The sequence below is a fragment of the Phoenix dactylifera genome, chromosome 14, assembly GCF_009389715.1.
Source record: "Phoenix dactylifera cultivar Barhee BC4 chromosome 14, palm_55x_up_171113_PBpolish2nd_filt_p, whole genome shotgun sequence".
NCBI classification, from domain to species: Eukaryota; Viridiplantae; Streptophyta; class Magnoliopsida; order Arecales; family Arecaceae; genus Phoenix; species Phoenix dactylifera.
In genome coordinates, this window is record NC_052405.1 from 9495190 (window position 1) to 9518969 (window position 23780).

The following is a 23780-nucleotide window of genomic DNA, read 5'->3' on the forward strand; positions in this document are numbered from 1 at the left end:
GATTGCATATGTGCCCCAGTTTTTGCTGGGCCGCTTGGGGTTAATAAGAGAAAAAAAGAAAAAGATATTAAGGCTGTATCGCTGTCATTTTTTCCAAAAAACTAACAACAGAATTTTTTTCTTTTTCAGATTTCTGAAAACAGAAATATATTTATTGGTCTCTATGTAGCCCCCCCCCAAAGAATCCATCCACCAACCCCTTGGTGAGTCGAATACAAAATTCAAATCGATGCAGTCACACAGGGTCAGGCTAGCTTGTGGCCAAAAAAATCTATAAGCATGGTTCATCTTTTGGGCCCTGGCCAAACCCGGTCAATTAGCTCGAACCCTTGCACAATAAACACCAGGCGAGGGTTTGGGCTTGGTCGTCTCGAGTCTCGAGTGTGTATGCGTAAAAAATTCTATGCGCGCTGTGCTGACCTGTAACTTGGCGATAGCCCACGGATCCTCGGACACAAAGTCTACGAAGACCAACATGACAAACTGACGCATAAATGGATAGAAAGCCACGTGTTTGTGGGCCCCATCTGCCAGAACGTGAAGTTTCTTGAAATATTTTTTATCATCGTTGTCATCATAGGAGTGCTTCAGTTTAGACGGTTCTTCTCGTGCTCATACTTCTCTTACCGCTTTTTCCCCACCGGATCTCGCCGACGCACCGTCATCATCGAAGAACCCGGCGTGTTCGACCAAAAAGAACCGAAGAACTCGGTGTCGGGCCACCCAGAAGGAAGCCATGGAGCCCTCGAACCTTTCTCCGCTTCAAGAAGAGGGATCCGAAGGACAATCTCCTTCGGCTTTCTCTCCGGATTCCATCCCTCCTCGTCCCGCATCTCAGTAAGAATAATTTCCTCATTCCTCATATTTGTGATAGCCTTTTCCCATTGATCGGAAATGGGGTTTTTGAGATCGAATCAAAGTTTATTTTCTTGCTGGAATTCTGGCATGCGCCGTTGGTTATGAAAAAGTAATCAAGAATTCATTCTGATCGGAATTGTACAAGAAATTACGTCCGGGTGGACGTTGATGTAATTTGTCTAAAGTATTTCTTGGTTTGGAGGTTTAGATAGACTCCCACGGTGAATAGGGAAAGCAAAAGGGTTAAAAGATTTTCTTCGTGTATCTAGATCAACTGATTACACTAGCTTGAGAGGATTGTAAACTCGAGAACTGTAGATAGCCAGAGATCTCATAGTGATTGCACAAATTGGGAAAGAATAGCTCTTTTTTTTGGTAAACGAAAGAATAGTTCTGTTAACCAAAAAAAAAAAAAAGAATAGCTCTTTTGATGTGGTCATAATTACTGATTAGAGGAACGTGTAATGTGTTGATTCCAATTAGAAATTATTGAGCTAGAGATGTGAACTAGGGTTTTGTTTTGGTGTCCCTTTTGATTCATTAATAAAATGAGGAAAGAATTATGGGCTGGTTCAAGGCATGCAGACATGGTGCTATGATGTCGAATTTGGCTTTGAAAACTATCCCTACAAGAAAGCCCGCAAAACAACACTGTGAGTTTATTGCCATAAAAAAAGATAAATATGATTTTAACAGTTTCAAGAACCACCTTCTTCCTTGTCTTCTTCTTCTTCTGGGACTGACAAGTTTTGAGTCAAATTAATTTCGGATGATAATTGAGAATATTTGGATTGATTCATTGCTGACAGTCTTGAAACTTGCCTGGGTTATTGACAAAACTCTGGGAGGTTTTTACCTGAGTATCTAGAGTTTGAGACTTAGAATGGCTGACAAACATAAAAATAGTCAGAGTGGTATCTGTTAATTTTGTTTTGTGCCTTAAGATGCATCTCTTTGTTGTTGTTGTTTTCTAAATGCTTTCCTTTTAGTGAGGTTCCAAAAGTATATCTTATTGTTGATATGCCATCTATCTCTTGATTAAAATTAGCGGGACTGTGAATACTTGACCAAGAAGGGACTTGCAATTTCCCTATCCATAAATTGAAAGCTTTCGTAGGATGTACTCACTGCAAAATATGCTTTAGAGATAATTTTGAAATCAAGGAAGTTTCAGTCTTCCTTTTGGGTAATACCAATATCAGAGTTCTTTCAGAACATTTCTGTTTACTAAGGCCTAGGATAAATTAAATTGAGGGTCACATGTTGGACAAATAATGGATTGTGCACATAGACTAGCTTTGACAGATGACAATTTGCAGGTGGATTTGCAGTGTTATTACAAAGGTGGAGTTGGAAATGAGCACATTAGAAGAAGTATCTTTGCAGGGTCAATAGAGGAATGATTGATGAAGGACCAATAAAGATAGTATTGGAATGTGCAAAAGAGGCTGGAGGATCCCTTGATAATGATCTTAAATTTTTGCATGAAGGGTATGTAAGAGCAGGGAAACTTAAGAAAACCTGGATGAAAGTTGTGAGAGAATTTGATGAAATTTGTCTTGACGAAGCACATAGCCTTGTGAGTAGCAGTGCTTTATAATCATTCACGAAGTTCTTTGTCAACAAGCTAATTTATTAATTTTAGGAGGTAAGAGCACCTAGGATGCATCCATGCAACATATTAAAATCAAACAAACAAGAACTTACTTGTTTCGCTGTTGACTTTATAACAGATATATGTCATGAAATGTTAAATTTGATAAAAATGAAATATTGAACCAACTAGGTCTTGTGGTAGTGCTTGTACATGCTTGAAGGAAGGTGGCTAATTAATAATGATACCACACATATAATTCTCCAAAAAAGTGAAAAGACTTCAGGTCATTGGCTTGACAGGGTTTGTCTTGCAAATGATTTGTGTACGTGTTGCAAAATGAGTTGTGACTTGGTCTCTTGAGTCATCATACAATTGTTATAACTACATCATTATGGGAAAAAGCTGATGCAGGCAAAACTTTTGGAAGTATCTGCCACAAGAACTAAAAAGAGAATTACCTATTGATATGTAAAAGCACCAAGGATCGCCGAACCGGGCCGAACCACCTGGTTAGGCCTGTACCAAGCCGACCCGGCGTGGGACTAGGTTGGTTCGGATGTGGGGTTCGGTTCCAAATCGGCCGCTTCGTTCCCGTTCGGACCATCTCAGGTTCAAGACAACTCTTTCTCTTTTTCTTTTTAATGTGTTGAGTTGGGAGGCCCGAGAACTTTTCCAACTCTTCCGTTGAAGTGTTCTTCAACCCTCCCCCACTTTTGGCCAAACATGTGACAATTCAAGGCGATTCAAGAAAGATCCAACTCAAAATAAGGTATGCTTCTCCTCTCCTACCTCATTTGCTCCTCTTTTTTTCAAAGCTGAAAAGAATTGACATGCCGGTTCCGAGCCGGCACATCTTACTGTACCATATGTCGATACAGTACCAAACCAGTCCCCGACTGGTACATGTCCCAGTACCGGTTTGGCGATCCTTGAAAGGCACAATTGATATTGGTTGCAATTAACTTGCCAATTGGTTCGACCTATCTTATGATATCCTACTAGAACTTCTATTTAACAAATTAGAAATGTACACCAAACAATTGAAACCTCTTGGGATGTATTCAATGATCATTCATTTTGCTGGGTAGAGCTCATAAAAAAATTGTTTATTGATGCACTTTGTCATGTATTACCATAATCAAATGTACGTGCAGGAGTTCACTTGAAAAGTACGCGCCTTTAGAATGGTCAAGTTATTTCGACAAAGAAGAATATGTAACAATTCCAGGAACAAATAATGTGAGTAGGCTTTATAATTTATGAATATTCTTATCGTTGTTGTTGGCATTGTGATTATTGTTTTTGTTTCTTTTTGCTCCTTAATTGCATGAAGATTTGAATAACAGTTATTTTTTTTCTCTTTTCACCATTTCATTGTTTAGGTCTTCCATATTTGGATGGCCGGATCAGAAGGGCCAGTTGTTTTTTGCCTACATGGAGGTGGCTATTCAGGGTATGCCTGACTTGTTTTTGGCTAAAGGATATCAGGTTTCTATGTTGCCCACGTAATGTTCTCTGTCTGTTTGTTTGTCTGTCCGTCCGTCTATCCATCTCTTTCTCTGTGTGTGTGCATGGATAACTGATAATTACTGCTTGTATAGGACTGTTATATGGTAAATTGACTTGTTCATAGGCCACAATTAAACACGAATCAAATTTAATTGATTGCGAAGCTCTTGCTGCTTTAGATAGTTAAATAGGTCAAAGCATGGTAACTTGAAATTCAATTTAAGTAATTCGATGCTTTACAACATTTAGGCAATGACAAACATTTAAACCACATTTCGTTGCTAGCTTTGCTCATCCACAGATATCAAGCATGCCTGCTGAAAAGGAGGAAGGGAAGGAGTCCAAAGAAGGAATAAGTCGACCAATTAAGGGCAACCGTCGAATTTGTAATCCTTAAATTTTAGGGATAAAATGGTTTTTATCAGAATGTACTATCTCGAAATTGCAGGGCTTACATGCTTGCAATACCATGATCTCCTTCCTCTCCCTGCTTCCTGGTGGGGACACAAACCACCGTTTCCAGCATGTATACAGGCGTCGCCGGCGTGCATAGCACTTTGACCACCCTAGTTTTATTTTCATGCGTATTTTCATTTATTTCTTATGTATTTTCGTATTTTATTAGTTGCTGGCTTGTTTGATTGTATTTAGCTAGTGTAGTGGCCCATGATGTCGTTGGATCATGGGTAGTTACATGATCTCATTTGTGGGGATCATGGGTAGTTGTATTGGGGCTATATATGGCACCCCCTTATCTACTGTGGGGCAGAATATTTTGGATTAAAAAAGGACTTTTGCTTTGGCATCTGGTGGACTCCAGACTCCTCCCTCCTCCTTCCCCTTCTTAATTTCTTCTCTAAATTAGCTGTCCCGCATCAGTTTGGTATCAGAGCCAGCCAGGGCTTTGCCTCTGTGCCAACGCCCTGATCCTGTCAGTCTATTTCCTTCCTGACTCCCTCTCGGTACACCAGTAGCCGTCCTAATCCCCAAAGACCTGGTGTATGGACAGGCTGCCCCTGCTTCGTATGCCGCACGAGTTCTTCACGGAAGACTTTGCACCACGGACGCCGGAGCATGATGAGTGCCGACGACCAGCGCGCAGTGTGAAGAAGAGGAAGAGTCTTACGTCTCTGTTCACCTCCCTCTCGATCGGCTATCACCAGAAGGAGCAAGGAGAAATTTCTTCTCCTCTGATCTCTCCAACCAGTCAGGGGGTTTGTAACCAATTGCCATCCACTGCAGCAGGTCACAGGGACCACTTGACAACCGTAGCCGCAGAGCCCGGTACCACCTCCCGAAACCGCCGGGAGGTTGCAGAAACACCAGTTAACGGGTAAGTCCCTCACCCGTTACCAGTTCATTAGCCGGATCCGCCCCAGAAAAAAAAAAAAAAAAGGTCACATGACTCTCACGTGAGCCTCGCACGTGATTTCACACGTGACCGCCCCAGACGCAGCACGTGACTTGCACGTGCTGTTCAAGCAAAAAAAAAAAAAAAAGAGGAAAAAAAAAAAGAAGAAAGATACCAGATCGTACCTGTTGCTCGACGGAGAAGAACCCTAGATCTAGGGTTCCGCCACCACTGCCGCCGTCGACGCTTCGCTGCCACGCCTCCACCGCCACTGTCGCCGCTCCCTGTTGCTGCCGCCGAGCCGCCTCTCCCTTCCGCAGCCAGGTCCTTCTCGCTCGCCGCCGCTGCTTTCCTCTGCGACCACGCACCGCTGCTTCAATCACACCGCCACCCTCCCCTTTCCCCCTCTTTCATCTTCTCCGTTTCCTCAACCCTCGAGTTCTCCCATTTTTTCTCCCTTTCATCTCACCAAGACCCCTTCTTCTTCTGTGCCGCCACCTCCGACTTCCGCTGCCGACTCCATCCTCCGCCTTCGCCGACCCCCTCGCTCCCCAGAACGAGGGATCCACCCTCCGACATCGCTCCTTCCCTTTCCGACTCACCCGGTGTCTCCCTCAACTCCCCTCCCGATCACACAGAGGGATCCGAAGGACCGAAGCCATCCAGAAGCTTCGGGTCCCTTCTACTGCATTCGGGCGAGTGGGCCGGTTCAGCGCCTTGCGGGCCCAGCTAATCTTTCGGGTGAGTGGGCCGGTTCAGCGTCTTGCGGACCCAGCTAATCCTCTGGCCCAGTATCTTGCGGGCCCAGCTTTCAAGCCCTGCACCTGGATCCAGACCCTGCCGTGAGTTGGACTTCTACAACGACGCTGCAGTCAGCCATCTTCCAGCAGCATTTTCTACAAATCGTCGGGTTCCGGTTCTGCATTCTACATTTTGACATCCAAACTCATCCACTGATTCAGATCTGCAAGAAGAGGTCGTATCTTTCCTTTAAATAATTATTTTTCAGCCTTTCCCTATAAACTAGCTTATCTTTAGATTATTATTGTTTCACTTCATGTTGTCGGTTTGAGATAGGACCTTACTTTTAAAAAAGCCTATGCCCCTTGAAAACACATATTGAGCCTTACAAATTATTTTCAAATCCTCGAAAGGCAACTAGGAAATTTTACTTGAATCTGGTGAAACCCAAATCAATTTGAAGGACCCCACTTTCATTAGATTAACCTGCAAAGAATTTTGCATGATCCAAACCAAGGTTAGCAGTACCTAAGGTCCTGATATTTTGTTATCACCTGTGCTAATTCGAAGGTAACCGAGACTACGTCAAAAGTCGTCTTTTATTCAACATTGTTGATTTTATTCTGAATGTTAATTATATATCTAGGAATTTTGAATTCTAGAGTATGACAACTCGCAGCGGTACATCTTACTCACATGAGATGTCGACCAACCCAAACCAACAGGTATTAGATGCCATAGCAGCATTAGAAACCAGATTAGGAGCAAGAATCACTGACCTTGAAACTAGGCTGAATACTCGCTTGACTATAGCTGAAAATTCAATCACCAACCTCCAAGTGACTCACAACGATGGAGAATCTGAACTTGGTGAGATTGAACCGTCCCGCCCCAGAGGCCTTGGGCCACAACACCAAAGGGACTATCTAAGAGCACGTGAGACACCAGATGAGCATGTAATGCGCAGTATTAAGATCGATGCACCAAGTTATGATGGTCGTCTTGACCCAAAAGTCTTCATCGATTGGCTCGCTGATATGGACCATTACTTTGAATGGTATAGCTTGTCTGACGATCGCAGAGTTCGTTTTGCAAAAATGAAGCTCATTGGTCCTGCAAAATTACATTGGAACACAATAGAAAATATGCTTGCTAGAGCTAGACAACCCCCTGTGGTACATTGGGATGAAATGAAGGAGAAGTTAAAAGAAAAATATCTCCCAACATCCTATAAGAGTCGCCTGTTAGATCAGTGGCAACGACTGATTCAAGGAAACAAATCTGTGTCTGAGTACATCGCTCGCTTGGATGAGTTCTTCATGCGATGTGATGCACGTGAGAGTGTGGAATTGACCCTTTCTAGGTTTAGGTCCGGATTGCGAGATGATTTACAAAAAGAGCTTATTCTGCGTGAGGTCAATTCATTAGAACATGCTTATCAACTTGTCTAAGACATTGAGCGATATACTAATAAGACAACCTTTAGGCGATTTGATCTTAAGGAGACCAATTATAAGAACACCCACGGTAGTCAAACTAATACTTGGAGTAAGCCTAATATTAGAAATCAAGCGACCGAGTCCCCAAAAATTAATGATCAAAAGAATAAGGGAATTTTAAGTGAACCACCCAAAATTTCTAGAGATCAGTGTTACAGATGTTTTGGTTTTGGGCATAGAGCTAGTCAATGTCCTACTAAGAAAACACTGGTCATCGAAGAAGATAGAAATGATGAAGAAAATGAGTTGGTCTATGAACCAGAGATAGACCCTGAAGAGTCAGATGAAGGTGAGGAACCCGGCTCACTTGAGGGTTCCACTCCTTTAGGCGTAGTTAGGTGTGTCCTTACACAACCTAAGCAAGAAGATGATGACTGGAGACGTCGATCCATATTTCACACTTATATCAAATGTGGCGAACATAGCTGTAAGGTTATCATCGACAGTGGGAGTAGTGTCAATGTTGTATCCACAAGAACTGTCAAGAAGCTACAGTTAAAGACAGTGCCTCATCCTAACCCTTATAATGTGTCATGGGTGGATAAAACCGCTATACCAGTCACTGAGCGTTGTCTAGTTCAAATCAACTTTTCTGAATATAATGATAAGGTCTGGTGTGATGTTATTCCCATGGACGTTGGACACATCATCCTTGGTCGACCATGGCTTTATGATTTGGATGTGACCATTTATGGCAAATCCAATTCCTGTTCTTTTGTTCACCAAGGAAAGAAAATTCGACTAAACCCTCTACCACCTAGACCTTCTAATGCTGGAAAGAAGGATGTGAAGGTTGAAAAGCGCCTTCAAATCATTAGCCCTAAGGAATTTGAGAAAGCAGCATCCCAAGGATCCCTAGTCCTTGTGTTAGTGTCCAAAGAAGTTGCTCCTGATTTTCAAATAGATTTTCCGAAGGAAGTTCATCATGTTCTGGAAGAATTTAAGGATCTCTTTCCTGAGGACCTTCCTGATGAGCTCCCCCCTATGCGTGACATTCAGCACGCCATAGACTTGGTTCCAGGGGCGACTCTCCCGAACTTGCCTCATTATAGACTAAATCCGATTGAACACGCTGAATTGAAACGGCAAGTTGATGAGCTGCTCCAAAAGGGGTTCATCCGAGAAAGTCTTAGCCCGTGTGCGGTGCCGGCGCTTCTAACGCCCAAAAAAGACGGCACTTGGAGAATGTGTGTGGATAGCAGGGCAATTAATAAGATAACGGTTAAATATCGGTTTCCAATACCACGATTGGATGACATGCTTGATATGATGGCAGGTGCCACTATCTTTTCCAAAATTGACCTTAAGAGTGGTTACCACCAAATCCGTATCCGCCCAGGTGATGAATGGAAAACAGCTTTCAAAACCAAGGATGGGTTATACGAGTGGCTAGTCATGCCCTTTGGATTAACAAATGCACCTAGTACATTTATGCGAATTATGACCCAAGTACTAAGACCTTTCATGGGTAAATTCCTTGTAGTCTACTTTGACGATATCTTAATTTACAGCAAAAACAAGGAACAACACCTTGAGCACCTACGTTTGGTTTGCAATTCACTAAGAAAAGAAAGCCTATATGCGAATCTTAAGAAGTGTTCATTTATGACTGATCGTGTAATCTTCTTAGGATTCGTTGTTTCTTCTGAGGGTGTTTCAGCAGACCCACAGAAGGTCCAAGCTATTCTTGAATGGCCCGAACCCACTACATTATTTGAGGTGCGAAGCTTCCACGGCCTAGCCACCTTTTATAGAAGGTTCATCAAGAATTTTAGTACGATCACTGCACCGATTACGGATTGTATCCGGAAAGGTGAATTTCATTGGACCATTGCGGCCTCAAGGGCATTCCAAGAGATCAAGACTAGAATGACTGAAGCCCCGGTGATGCGCCTCCCAGATTTTACTAAGGTTTTCGAAGTTTCTTGTGATGCATCTGGTATAGGTATAGGTGGTGTCTTAAGCCAAGAAAAGCATCCTATCGCATACTTCAGTGAAAAGCTGAATGATGCCAAACGAAAATATTCCACCTATGACAAAGAATTTTATGCAGTTATACAAGCGCTGCGTCACTGGCGTCACTATTTGCTACCTCAGGAATTCGTATTATATTCCGACCATGAAGCTTTGAGGTACTTAAATTCCCAAAAGCGATTGAATTCACGACACGGAAAGTGGGCTGAATTTCTTCAAGAATATACCTTCGTGTTGTGTCACAAAGCAGGTATTGACAACAAAGCAGCTGATGCCTTAAGCCGACGTGTAGCATTACTTTTGTCGGTAAGCATAAATGTTACTGGTTTTGAACGTATAATTGACGACTATGTAACTTGTCCAGACTTCGCTGAGATCTATGCAAGCGTCTTAGATGGTCGCACCAGGGACAATAGTGATTACCTTGTGGTTGATGCCTTTCTGTTCCGAGAAAACAAGCTATGTATCCCTCAAACATCCCTTAGAGATTTTCTTGTTTGGGAACTTCATGCGGGAGGAATAGCTGGCCATTTTGGTAGAAATAAGACCATTGATATGGTCGAACAAAGATTTTATTGGCCTAGTTTAAAACGGGATGTTGCAAAAATTGTTAGTCAGTGTCGTACTTGTCAACTATCCAAACAGCGCAAACAAAACACTGGTTTATATACTCCCCTTCCTGTCCCAGATCGTCCTTGGCAGGACATTAGTATGGATTTCGTGCTAGGATTGCCAAAGACTAGAAGTAAGCATGATTCCATTCTCGTGGTAGTGGATCGGTTCTCTAAGATGGCACATTTTCTACCCACTTCCAAGACTTCTGATGCCTCCAAAGTTGCGAGGATTATCTTTGATGAGGTTGTTAGGCTCCACGGGCTTCCAACTTCGATAGTGACTGATAGAGATGTCAAATTTGTTAGTTATTTTTGGAAGACCCTCTGGAACTTTATGGGTACTAAGCTTAAATATTCCACAGCCTATCACCCTCAAACAGACGGGCAAACTGAGGTGGTCAACCGCAGTCTAGGAAACCTTCTACGATGTTTGGTAGGTGACCACCCCGGTAATTGGGACCTTCTTCTATCCATAGCTGAATTCGCCTACAATAGCTCTGTAAACAGGACCACTGGCTTGAGCCCTTTTGAAATTGTCTTAGGCTATGTACCGCGAAAACCTGTTGATCTTATCCCAGTAGCCCCTAACAATAGAATCTCTGAGACCGCTGAATCCTTTGCGCAACACATGCAAAATTTACATAAAGAGATTAAGAAGAAAATTGAAATCAACAATGCGAGATATAAAACGGCCGTTGACTTACGTCGACGTTATCAAGAATTTCGAGCGGGTGATGATGTAATGATCAGAATCAGACCTGAACGGTTTCCACCAGGAGCCGTTAGGAAATTGCACGCCCGAAGTATGGGTCCATACAAAATTCTGAAACGGGTTGGATCTAATGCATATGTGGTGGATATTCCAAGTGATTTTGGGATTAATCCAGTTTTTAACGTAGAAGACTTAGTTGCCTACCGAGGTCCGACAACTATTCCTACAGACCCACTCAATGAGCCTGACACTGACTGCACATCCAATTTTGAGAACATATCTCCTGCTCCTGCCTTGCCTCCTGTACCTTCTTCTTCGCAGATCACAGACACAGTGGAACAGATTTTGGATGATCAGATTGTTAGCACGCAGAACGGTGGTTATCAGCGATACCTGGTCAGATGGCATGGTCGACCTCCGTCAGATGATACTTGGATTAGCAGAGATGAGCTTCAGCGACTTGCTTCAGACCTGTTAGAGCATTACCAGACATCCGTTTCGCCAGAGGCGAACTCTTCTCCGCTGAGGGGAGTTGGTGGGGACACAAACCACCGTTTCCAGCATGTATACAGGCGTCGCCGGCGTGCATAGCACTTTGACCACCCTAGTTTTATTTTCATGCGTATTTTCATTTATTTCTTATGTATTTTCGTATTTTATTAGTTGCTGGCTTGTTTGATTGTATTTAGCTAGTGTAGTGGCCCATGATGTCGTTGGATCATGGGTAGTTACATGATCTCATTTGTGGGGATCATGGGTAGTTGTATTGGGGCTATATATGGCACCCCCTTATCTACTGTGGGGCAGAATATTTTGGATTAAAAAAGGACTTTTGCTTTGGCATCTGGTGGACTCCAGACTCCTCCCTCCTCCTTCCCCTTCTTAATTTCTTCTCTAAATTAGCTGTCCCGCATCACTTCCCCTTCTCAAACCTTTCCATCTGCATGAGAAGTATCATGCAGATGCTAGAATGTTTTTGCATCTAGACTGCACCTTAGTCAATGCATTAACCACTGGTCTTATTTTGAATGGTGATCTTCAGGGATGAGTCAAGATTAAAGGTCATAAGTGTTGACATATTTGATCTGATTTGTTCACTAATCTGATTATGCATCATCATGGGATCTGATTTGGTGCATCATGTTGTAATTGGGTCATTAGTCAAGCACGAATTAGACTAGATTGGCTTAATATTTATAATAGTTGACACTCGACAAGCTAGCATCACAGGCCTGCTTGTTAGAAGCCAGACCAGATCGTATATGTCAACATATAGGTCCAGAGAATATGTTTTGCCTCTACCTTTTTCCTTACTATTGGATGTACAGGATGGACATTACATTGTTTATTTATAGATCTCAACTTATTCAATTGATAAGTAGTTTCCTCTCTATCATGAAGCCTAAAATACGAAATGACTGTATAGATCTCAGTTCAGTTCTAGACAGCTAAGTTCAACTTCCAAAGCCACTGCCTCATGACATGGCTAAAGATGCATGTTTGGTGTTAACTTTGGTCTTTGACAATTAACCTGGTCATATACTTCAAGAGTCTGGAACTGTGGGTTGTTCTATAAATCAGGCTGCAACAATACAACTAGGAATGACTGAAAATAACCTACCGTGGGGAAGTTGTGCTGTATTTTTTTAATGTAAAGGTTCATTGTCTTTTTTTTCCCTTCTACTTGATATTCATACAATGAATGAAACACACGTGTCTACTCATGTGAAAAAATAAATTGTGTGATGGATTCTTAATTTTTTCCATGCGGCGGACCAACAATATGTATTATGTTTTGACTTCATTGTTGCTATTACCTGAAGTTCTCCAAATTTGAGATTCTTGATGTGTCTACTCTATAACACTAGATTCCGCTCCTTAAGACCATACAGTGAAGTCATAATGGTACCACTTTTTTCTCGTCAATTCAAGCCAAGGGTGTCAAGTCCAACATCATTTCAAGTATGTCTTTTTAGATAGAACGAACTTTGAAAAAGAGGGCAAATGGTCCAATGCATTGAATACCCATCCCTACATTACTTTAAAACACAAATGATGTATAGATTTCATATATGTATGGAGTATGGTTGTGTTGCTTTGACAGGCTTTCAGATTCTTTTGGACATTGTAATTTATGTCATTTGCATAGATTAGCGAAAAAACTAACCATAACCACCAAAACTTAACCCATTAGTCGGCTTTGCTCTTGTCAATTCTTCTCTAGTAATCTTCTAAGGGTTAAATCTAATATCATTGCAAGCCTTTCAAATCCTTTCTTACAACAGCCTTTGATTAAAAAAAAAAAAACCACTAAGTCTTGAAGCAACATTGTGTTAATGAGAATTAATCTTATCACAACATGGTCTAAAAAATTCTACTTTTGAAATACAATTTTGGTTAAATAATATCGAGAATCAAAAGATAACTTTCTGGTATGAATATGATCAGTCAAGGTTCAACCCATGGTCTGCCATACCGGTCGGTACGGGCCGGTACCGGCCGGTACATACCAGTACCGGATCCTACCGGTACGGTACCACTACATATTTCGGTACCGAACCGTACTGGCCCGTACCGACCGGTACCGACCCATACCGACTCGGTACCGGACCGTACCGAACCGGTACCAGCCCGAACCGACCAGTCCATACCGGCTCCAATTTTTTTTGGCTTTTAGCCCCATCGGTACAGTACCGGTTCGGCTCGGTTTGGTTTGGTACCGTACCGGTACCGATGCCCACCGGTACGTCGGTACAGTCGGTACCGCGTACCTTGGTTCAACCTGATATCTTTTCATAGATAATCAATAGATATGCTCATTAAAATGTGTTTGTTCTTTTATCTTTATAATTTTTCTATTCAAGTTTCTAAAAATCGGTATCAAGCCAAATGCCGGATTTTGGCCAAACTAGTACAGTACTGGGTCACCTTGTACCGACGCATGATACTGGCTTTGTATTGGTCCCATATTATGATGGCCAAAAATGTATTCCTTTTATTATTAGTTTCATGATTTTTTTTTTGGATTTTTGTGCATGATGAAGATATTTAGGTGAAATTGTTTTTTATTTTTAAAAATTTTAAGGGATGTTTTGTGATAATTGAATGTTGATATTAGTACTAACACTCAATGATCAATTAACTAGGAACTTATGAGTGAAGAATAGGAAATACAATATAGTATTGTAAAAAGAAAATCATGATAACTCTCTTTAATAATCTACTCCCATGTAGAATGTTAATGGCTATCCAGATCTTACTGATAGTCTGGATCTAGAACATTATACCTAGGGCTGGAAATGGGTTTGGGTCAGCCCGAGGCCCATTGGGCTAGGTCGACTTCCGGTCAGGCTACGTACGGGCTAGGCCTGAAAGAGTGTGGATCGAGTTTGGGCTTAAATATAGAGCCCATATATTTTTTAGGTTGGGCTCGGGTATATCTTTAGTCCAGCCTGGCCCAGCCCGAGCCCAGACAAGGCTTGAATTGGAGCCCCAACTCAAGCTCGTTTCTTTTCCTGTTCTCCACTAGGGTTTTTTCTCCCTTTTGTGAAAACCAAGATCCACCATCCTTTCCCCCTTGTCGAACCTCCTCGATCGGAATGTTTCTCCTCCTTTGGCTCCTTTTCCTTGGCTGCGGGGGCGGCGACAGGGGCGGCTGAGGCAGCAGAGACAGTGATGACACCGCCACCTTTAGATCCAAAGCTTAAAATGAGGTCATCAACACTCCTCTTCTCAAGGAGCTGTTCGAAGAGGGGCGCCCATTAGAAGTCGATTTTCAAGTTTGTGGCTTTCACCAAGATGTTGATTCTTTACTGTGATGGGGATGCCATCATCATGGATGATGGGGGTAGCATAGCTACAGGCGAGCTCACCGGGGGACATGGGCGGTGATTTGTGAGCAAGGAAGAGCTCTCCACATGATGGGGAACCCTTACCCTAGCCTTCGCCCGTCCCATGGCCTCCACCACCGATCCCTCTATCTCACCCCCCTTACTGAGCCTGCCCTACTCGCAGGCCCTTCCCGGGGTCCCATGTCCTCCACGGTGATCTTGAGTCCGCTGCTGCTGCCGTGCCCTCGCTCTTCTTCCTCCATCTAGCAGCCCCGATCCCCTCTTTGGAGCTATTTTATCGCTTTCCTCCAGGCCGACCAAATTGGATTTGGGTCGACCCGAGCTTGGTCTCGAGTCGGACTTAGGCCTATATTTTTCAAAAGTTTTTAGGCCTAAGCCCAGCCCAAAGCTTGAACAAAAATAATTCAGGCTAGGCTGGTGTAGGAGCATGGCCTGGCCCATTTCCAGCTCTAATTATACCAACTTAGATAATTTCACCATTCTTACTAGTCATAACTTGTTGGATAATGACCTGGTGGCTTCTGATGTTACGGATGTATATATATTTCTTACTCGTGCCCGGTCATCCCGGTTAGGGTAGTACGAAGCAGCACTATACTTCAATTTTTGGCGATAAATGTGCATAGTCGAATCTAATAGGATATGTTGAGTGGAAGAAACGATATATCCACTTTAGCTGGTACACTAGGAGATCCACTTTTAGCATATGATGAGATTTGCGATCCACTATAGCTATGATTCATTGGCAGATGTTTCAGTTTGCTAGAATTTTATCATATTATTTATGATTTATAAATAATTTTTTATTTAGAAATAATTAAAAAATATGCTATTTTTAGTGATGAATAATATGCAAGATAAGTAGTTTAGAGTTCTTATTAATTATCAAATGCATTTTCCATGTTTTTAACAATTGAATTATATGTATTTTGTTTTTAAATATTTTTATTTTTAAATATTTTCCATGTTGTTAATCAATAGAATTAAAAAATAACTTGAAAATTAGAAAATTACAAATAAAATACATGATGGGAATTTTAGAACTCATCTTGTTAATTATCAATGCGTGTTCCATGTTTATTACATTCAGCTAACCTTTTTTTAAATTTTTAAATATTTTCACTTAATAATAGTCCAAAAATCATGAAAAAATTCATAAATTACCAACATGCATGAGATACTTTAGGACATCTACTTGTATTTTTTTAGATTTTTGAGGAACTTAGAAATTTTTAGTTATTTTCTTGACAAGAAATTAATTAAATGATTATAAATATCTTTAAAAAGATATTAGCATGTGCATAATGAATGCATGCATGCTACAATTTTTTTAGTCTAGATTTCCATGTATTTTTTCATTAATATTTAATACAGAAATATATAATTCATAAAAATAAAATATTGATTGAAAACATAAAAATCACAACGTCGTAAAGCGATGTCTAGCCTACAACATATCCAAAATTGAAATAAAGGCAAAAAATTGGCAGATTTTTCCCATTTTTACAATTTTTGCTAACTTTGCACCAAAAAAAAAAAAATAGAGATCTGAGGGCCTTACCCAAATGGAGTGCCTTCCCTTGTTTATCCACCAGTGACCCCTCTCTCACTTTCTTCCTCTCCTTGTCTCCTTCTCTCTCCTCTTTGTCTCTCACTCTCTTTTTCATTTTTTGGGGTTAAAAGGTCCTCACGAGATGCCTAAAGGCATCGGAATACCTAGCTGTTCCCTTGTACCCCCATCCTCTTTTAAAAAAGTTGTATTGAGTATCCTAGTCAGGGTGCCTTAGATCCAACAATACCAAGTGCAGTACCATTTGATATTGATCCGATTCAGCTGTGATGACCAGTATGAGCATTGTACCAGCCAATCCGAGGTCTATACCTGGTGGTATCGAGCCGTGTCAGCTGGGACACCTTGTTATGGTGAGCCGAGCCTTGTCTGGGTGATGGATCCCATTGCGACAGTATGGTACCTATGGTACCGTCCTGTTCCACCTATCTATAAAACCATGTTTCTATTGAGTTGCGAAGTTATGGTGGTAGATGCCCAGTCACCTCTACTGTACTGATACATGCAAAGTTCTATATGTGATAAAGAACAAGTATTTCTGGTTATCATGTAAATATTAATTTCATTATGTTGAAATTAAGCTTCCTTTTTGCCAGGCTTTCTTTTGCGTTGTCAGCTAGTATAATCAAGGAAAAGGCTCGGGTTGTTGCCATGGACCTGCGAGGGCATGGAAAGTCATCCACTGACAATGATCTGGACTTATCTATTGAAGTATGTCCATTTGAGTTTATTAAATTATTGCATGCAAACTAGTTTATAGATCTTGTTGAATGTTTTTTGGGTTTTTGTTGTCTTGTTCTATCTATTAGTTCTAATAATAAATCTCATTGAATTCGCTTTATCTGAATTTTTAGTGAATGTATGTTATCAGAAAATGGAACTAATCAATCTGAATTTACAGACTCTACGCAATGATGTTTTGGCTGTTTTGAAGACAGCGTATGGAAATTCCCCTCCTGCGATTATACTTGTCGGCCACAGGTTTTCTTCTTCGAGTGTGTAATATCGTCTGATCTTTATGAGTTGATCGCTGCATCATGCTTATCTCATTGATTGCCATGTGCCTTGATTTATGTGAATAGTATCTTTAAGTGTTCTCTCATAAAATGCATAAACTAGGTTTACTTGAAAACTAAAAAATAATAGTTTAGTTTGTTATTGGACATGCTTTTAGGAGTCTGTTTAGCAAGACTTATGAAGCTAGCTGTAAAATACTATGTAAAATTCTTTAGTGTTGGGCAGTCGATATCCAAAAATTGCGCAGCTAGGTGAATGTATACTGCTCCTTTGTCATTCTTACGGTCTAAACCCACTATACCATCAGATCTTCCTATTATAGTAAGAGTGCTGAAAGTTTTCTTTTCAACATATATATTTCATACACTTGTCTCTCTGTCATTTTCTTCATGATACTTTTGAACAATTTCTAAAGATGGCTTGGCTTGGTCTGAAAAAAAGTAATCGATTTATTCAGCACCATCAACATAAGTTGTTTGAAAAATCATCAACCTTAGATTGATTCATTAAGCTTGTTTTTTATTGGCATGTTTCCATGTCATGAACGAGCAGTGGGTTGAGATTGCAGGATTAGTATTAGGAAAAGCACTACCATGAAATGATCACTGCATATGAAGTCTTGATATTGTCAACACTTTCCTCGATCATTTTATATTTTGAATATGTGTTGGTGGAGCCTTTGATAGCTGCGGAACCGGTTGGGCTTTTATAACTTCATTACATCATTTTTATTCCTAAAAGTGTGCATTGGATCTCTATCAGCATTTTTTGTTTTTGCAACTTCAGCTTATTTTTAAATTTGTGTTATAATAAGAAGTCCATTCATGGACCAATTTTTTGAAGGAAGGTCATTTAAATAGGACATGATATGGATCTGGGTGTCTTAACAGTACCTGTGAAACTATAGGCACTTGATAATTTCATTTGGTTCAGAAAGATGTAATGCAATTTGCTGTTTTGTTACTTTTGTAAAAATGATTTGGATTTACTTTTTGGTGGATACTTGGATCTTGAAATATTTTGGGCACAAAATGGGAACACGCAACAGAATGACAGATAATGCAAGAATTACTGTGTACTTACGTGGGAGGTCTCAACAATGACAAATAATTGATACTGAATGCATGTCTCCTCTCATAACATGCACCATAGTCATAACATGAATGCATGCTTTGGGGTTCATGTTACGAACCGTTCTTCATTATTCATTTTAATGAAGATCTAGACTTTAGGTTGAGGAAAAGCCGTTTAAAACCTTTCTCCAAGCTTCAAATCTCATTTATAATACTCTGAAGAGCATCAATTTAACTGAATCTGTATCTTTCAAAACCTCCTCATACAGGCATAGAACTTAAGTACTCTTTCTGTGCTATTTTACATGAAATCAAACTCAGTTTTTCTATGGTAACAGCACCATCCTACTTTCATATGAATTTCGGTCTTTTTGCTTTTCATCACCGAAATTCGAGTCATCTTTTGAAGTTTCAGAGATGCAAGAACGTTAGAACACTAGAACTCAAGAGTTAAAGTTGGTTTTGACTCATGTTGTTTTTTTAGCACAAACTTAAGCAGGTAAGCCCCTATAACCATTCAATTCCTAATTGTATCCAAATTGGTATTGCTGATATGATCTTCGTAACCTGCCTTTTTAAAGTTTTATGGGAAAGCTATGAATCAATATGGATTATGAAAGGTCCATAAATAAAACATATCCCCAAGGCTATCCACATAAGCTTGCATGTGCGAGACATTCAAATTCCAATTGAACCCTTTTTTTGTGGAAGCAGTAAATTTTAGTAAAACTCAAAAAAGAAAGAAGTACAAAAGTGGTCATCCAAGTTCCTTGGACCAAGAAATACTGAAAAATGAAAAGCTCAGAAAATCCTTCTAGAAAGGCTGTTCTGCTGGCAATCATAATGCCTTCTCAGACCAAAAGGTGCTGTGGAGTCTCCAGAGTTTGAATCTGATCTGTGCCTATTCTTTACTTCTGCAAAATGCTTGCTTTTGTCTTCAAAAGCTTCTTAAAAAATAAAATACACCCGATGCTTTGTTGAGCTGTCAGGTTAGCAAGCAGTGGGAATTGACTGACTCAAAAACCTCCAGGGGTAAAGATACCATGAAGTAGTAAATTAACCGGTGTTTTTCTGAATAACAGTGAAAATTCTCAACTTTTTTTATTTTTTATGATATTGTTGGCAATCAAATTTGCTCGTACAGTGAGTTTGATACTGTCCTTAAATAAATGTCTCTTTTCTTACATTCTTTTTGGCAGCATGGGAGGTTCCGTGGCTGTGCATGTAGCTGCAATGAAAGCGATGCCTAATGTGCATGGCCTTGTTGTTGTTGATGTCGTTGAGGTCTATTTCATGCTTAAAATATTTATATTATTGGATTTTAATTTCTTATCAGTTTTACATGAATCAAAAACTTCGAAAACAGGGAACAGCCATGGCATCATTGATCCATATGCAGAAAATCCTGTCAAATCGAATGCAATACTTTCTCACCATGGAGAAAGCAGTATGTACTATGCCGTTAAAAGTTATCGAATCACATATGAAACTGTTTCCCATGAATTTTTTCTATGAACTTGTATGCTACTTTTTTGTTATTCCATATGTTCTTCATTATTATTGTGTTATGACAGTATGATACTTTGTTTATGGTTAGGCTCGATTTTGAAAGCACATTTAATTTCATAAAAAGCTATATTGCATGCTATCAACTAGGATATCTTTTCACTAGTTATTTCAATTTATATGTATTACTCTTTAAATTGTCCTATCATCAAATAGTTGGCTTGTAGAAGTACAAATATTAGTAAGTCAAGATACCCAGTCACTAGCTCAGAAACATACTTTGATAGGACACCTATGTAGAGTGTCATATGTTTGGGGATGATGTCATTGTGTTAAAACAAAACTCAGTTTCTTGTGCTGTTCCCTAAAGCTCAATACTATGAAATCTGTAGGGTACCATTGCCAGAGCTTATTTCTAATGCCTTCAATTGTATGAAATGAATTTCTAGGTCCAGAAATTTCTTAACATCAAGTTGGTAAGGCTTAGAATATCATAACAAGAAGGTTAAGGACAACACCAGCTTGCGATATGAATCCCTATTTCTACATTATGGTCATCGAACTACTATAATAATGTCTTGATATGTACTGTTATTTTTAGAGCATATTTGATTTGAAGAGGTTTAGGTGTTGGCGCATACCGTAACCAATAGTATGATATGCAGTAAGATAAGGCGTCATCATCAGCATGACATGCATCTCATACCCTTTTAGCTAAGCTAGTTAGCATCTTTTGGTAGCACTATGTGTTAGTGTTTTAAATAGTAAGAATACAAATTACAAAATGCATTTTGATAGTCAATTTACCATTTTTATGAATTTTCATATATTTGATTTCCTAATTAATGTTATTTTTTTTCTTTTTGAGTTCTTAGTACTAAACTTCTCCAATCGAGCTTACTAGTTTTTTCCACAACAGCACAACTTTAACCTGATCGATCATCAATGCTTGTTTCACTATGCACTGTGAATACCACATCCACTTATTGGTGGTTAGTTCCTAGAAGGACATCCTGTTTAACAGTTTTTTGGATGGCGGGTCATCTCATTTGCTAGGCCATTTCTTAGTGCTACATCAAGCATGTCATTGTAGAGGAGAGCCAGTTTGTTAGTTCTCACACAATAGTATTCCCATGTGACAGACTTCTGCATTCTGTGTGTTTTTTTCTTGATGGACCAATATATGTTCCCTTGTTTCCAGTTCCTTGCTGAAAACATAAAGCCTGTTTCAATTTTGTTTGTGTTAGTTTTCAAACCAATTGACATTCAGTAACTGGCTTTTGCATGTTCTATAGAGATCCACCATGTCCTAGAACAGCAGATTGATGCACTCTCCATGAGTTTTCTCTCTCCACATCACATATTATAGGAATATCAAGAAACAAGAGGAGTACAACTACCAAAATAGGTGTAACCCATCTAAATCTTAGTTCTCTACATTGTGCTATCCCAGCCTGGCACCCTCGCACTCCCTCTTCATTCTGTCATTGCAACTCTCTAAGACCACAAATGAAAAATATATCTAACCAACCAGAAATGCAGAGTAGAATTCCAATTATTGCACTCCTGCAACCGAACAAAATTCTAACAGCAAACTTCATATATCTTGTTGTTACTCCATGACGTTAATTGCCCAAGTAACCAGACACAATAGACCTATCATGTTGCCTCTTCATGACCCAAAGTCACTTACTTTTTTAATCCATTTTTTTTTCTTCGTATTTTCAGATTCTTTCCAATTTCAATAAGATGCTTTAACATGCCAGAAGGCATATGTGGTAGACATATAGTACGATTACATTATTCATAATCATATGAAAGTCATGCATAATTATGCCATGATTGTATTTTTTCAAATTGTACACTGTAGAGATTGCTGAGCTAGTTTTTTCTTGCTGGAGGCTGAACTCGAGTCTAAAGTTTCCAAAAGAAATTTAAAATCACTTCTTTGATACTTGGAGTGATATTTATTCTCTTTAGTGCAATCTGATTAATCTTTTGCTTCCGATCTTATATGCCTTTTCCTCCTTGTGGATGTGTGTATAAGTGCGGACATATATGAACATGCATGTCTACCTATTTGTATATTATATTTCTGTATATATACCTGTATGTTACATATACATGCATACTTATACAGCAGTCTAGATAAGGGTTGCCATAGCATTCTGAAGCCCATCTACTACCTAGGGGGTAGGCACCCAGGTGACCACTCCTTGGAACAGGATCACTTTGTCAGTTTTATTCTTTGCCAGTGGAGTTCACACTGTGCTGTGGAAAGACTACAAATAGTTAAATGACTTTCTGCTTCACTTATATGTGAAGATTGGCATGCATAAACATAACAGTAGAAAGTACTATATGCATTGTAACTTTGATGCATCGAAGTTCTAAAATTTTCACAGGTTGAGTGGAGTGTCAGAGCAGGCCCATTAAGAAATGTTGAATCTGCCTGTGTATCCGTTCCATCAACATTAAAGTATGATGATTCAAAGAAATGGTGAGGACAAGCATGTTTTACAACCAATGCTTGACTTGGTTTTTCTGTGTCTTTATCTTATGTGCGTTTACCTTGGGAACTTTGCAATGACAGTTATTACCTTGCAATTCATGCAGTCTGGTTTTGTATCTAAAGTTAATATTTCTGACAGTAAAGATTTATTTGCAGTTTTACATACCGTACTCCTCTTGAAGAAACAGAGAAATACTGGAAAGGCTGGTGGGTCCAATATCATTTTTACTTGCTGTATAATTTGGTAATTTTTGGGTTCATATGATGTTGTTGTGCTTCCTTTATGCCTATGGGCATTTGAATTGTGACCCGGAAACCTGAATTTTGTAGCTTGATTTGAAAATATTACACTTGCACACACACACATCAGCATATTAGTAAAGTAGGTAAGAAGCGCTAACTAATTGATATTAAACTGTGAAAACTGCATTATATGAACTTGTAAGTTGTAACTATAAGAGGCAAACCAAATATTCAATTTCTTCCATTTCTTTAGATAATAATGTTCTGATTTCTCACACTAAGAATCTTGCTCTTTTTGCTTTTAATCAGTTCCTTGCCTACATAGTTTGCTGTCATGATCCTTAATATTTTTAAATCTAATCATTATATGTTGCCAGGTATGAGGGCCTCTCAGAGAAGTTCTTATCATGTCCAGTACCAAAGCTGTTACTATTAGCAGGAACGGACAGACTAGACAGGTTCTCTCCAATATACCTGCATGAACTGAACCATGTCAATAATTTTTTCTTTAATTCATAACTTATTTTATCGACAGGAAAACTTGTAAGTCCATTTTTTATGGCCTTTGTACAAATTTATGTTGCCTTTTGACTGGTAGTTCTGATTAGTTATTTGTCTGCCTGCTTTTGAACACACTTATCAAAGCAGATCTTCTATTAACCAAGTTGTTGGAAATAGTGACGACTTGGTCACATAACAAATTTTAATAGGTCAAATGAAAATCTAGATAAGATTCTCTTCCATTTAAAACCAACCTACTGGTGTTGCATGCTGGCCCAATTTTTACAAATAGAAATCTGCCACAAAACCCGATTGTAGGAATTTCCTACAACTAGGGTTGCAGGATTTTCTCTCCATATTCTTTTTTTAATTTCCAACTTGGAAAAAGAATAAATACATAACTTAACTAATTGATACATGCACAAGTTCTAAAAACATGTATGAAATATCACGAGTTGGGATGTAAATCATTTGCTCTGTAAACGATTTAAGTGATCATGAAACCTAAAAAAATTATTTGGAACATTTTTCTAAAATAAGGGAAAATTTTAGAAACATGCCCTCTACTTTGATCAATTTGCATTGACCCAATGTGATCTTGCAGTCCATGCACCACCCAATGCCGTTAATATGCCACCCTAAAAGCTGAAAT

General features: G+C 39.7%; 1 protein-coding gene across 2 annotated transcripts in view; it reads left to right on the forward strand.

The window, feature by feature from the left end:
- The first annotated feature begins 608 nt into the window (after positions 1-608).
- The window catches only part of LOC103704776 (protein phosphatase methylesterase 1-like), a 32289-nt gene continuing 9117 nt past the window's right edge, over positions 609-23780 (forward strand). Inside the window, exons 1-10 of one of the 2 annotated variants that reach the window (XM_026803725.2) lie at positions 609-837; positions 3610-3694; positions 3838-3908; positions 16873-16987; positions 17178-17275; positions 19566-19650; positions 19733-19813; positions 22278-22372; positions 22541-22591; positions 23005-23085. In XM_026803725.2, coding sequence (XP_026659526.2) covers positions 737-837; positions 3610-3694; positions 3838-3908; positions 16873-16987; positions 17178-17275; positions 19566-19650; positions 19733-19813; positions 22278-22372; positions 22541-22591; positions 23005-23085 — 863 coding nt within the window. In that variant the 5' untranslated portion in view covers positions 609-736. The remainder of the gene's footprint in view (positions 838-3609; positions 3695-3837; positions 3909-16872; positions 16988-17177; positions 17276-19565; positions 19651-19732; positions 19814-22277; positions 22373-22540; positions 22592-23004; positions 23086-23780) is intronic. The other variant, XM_008788201.4, reaches the window with a different exon arrangement.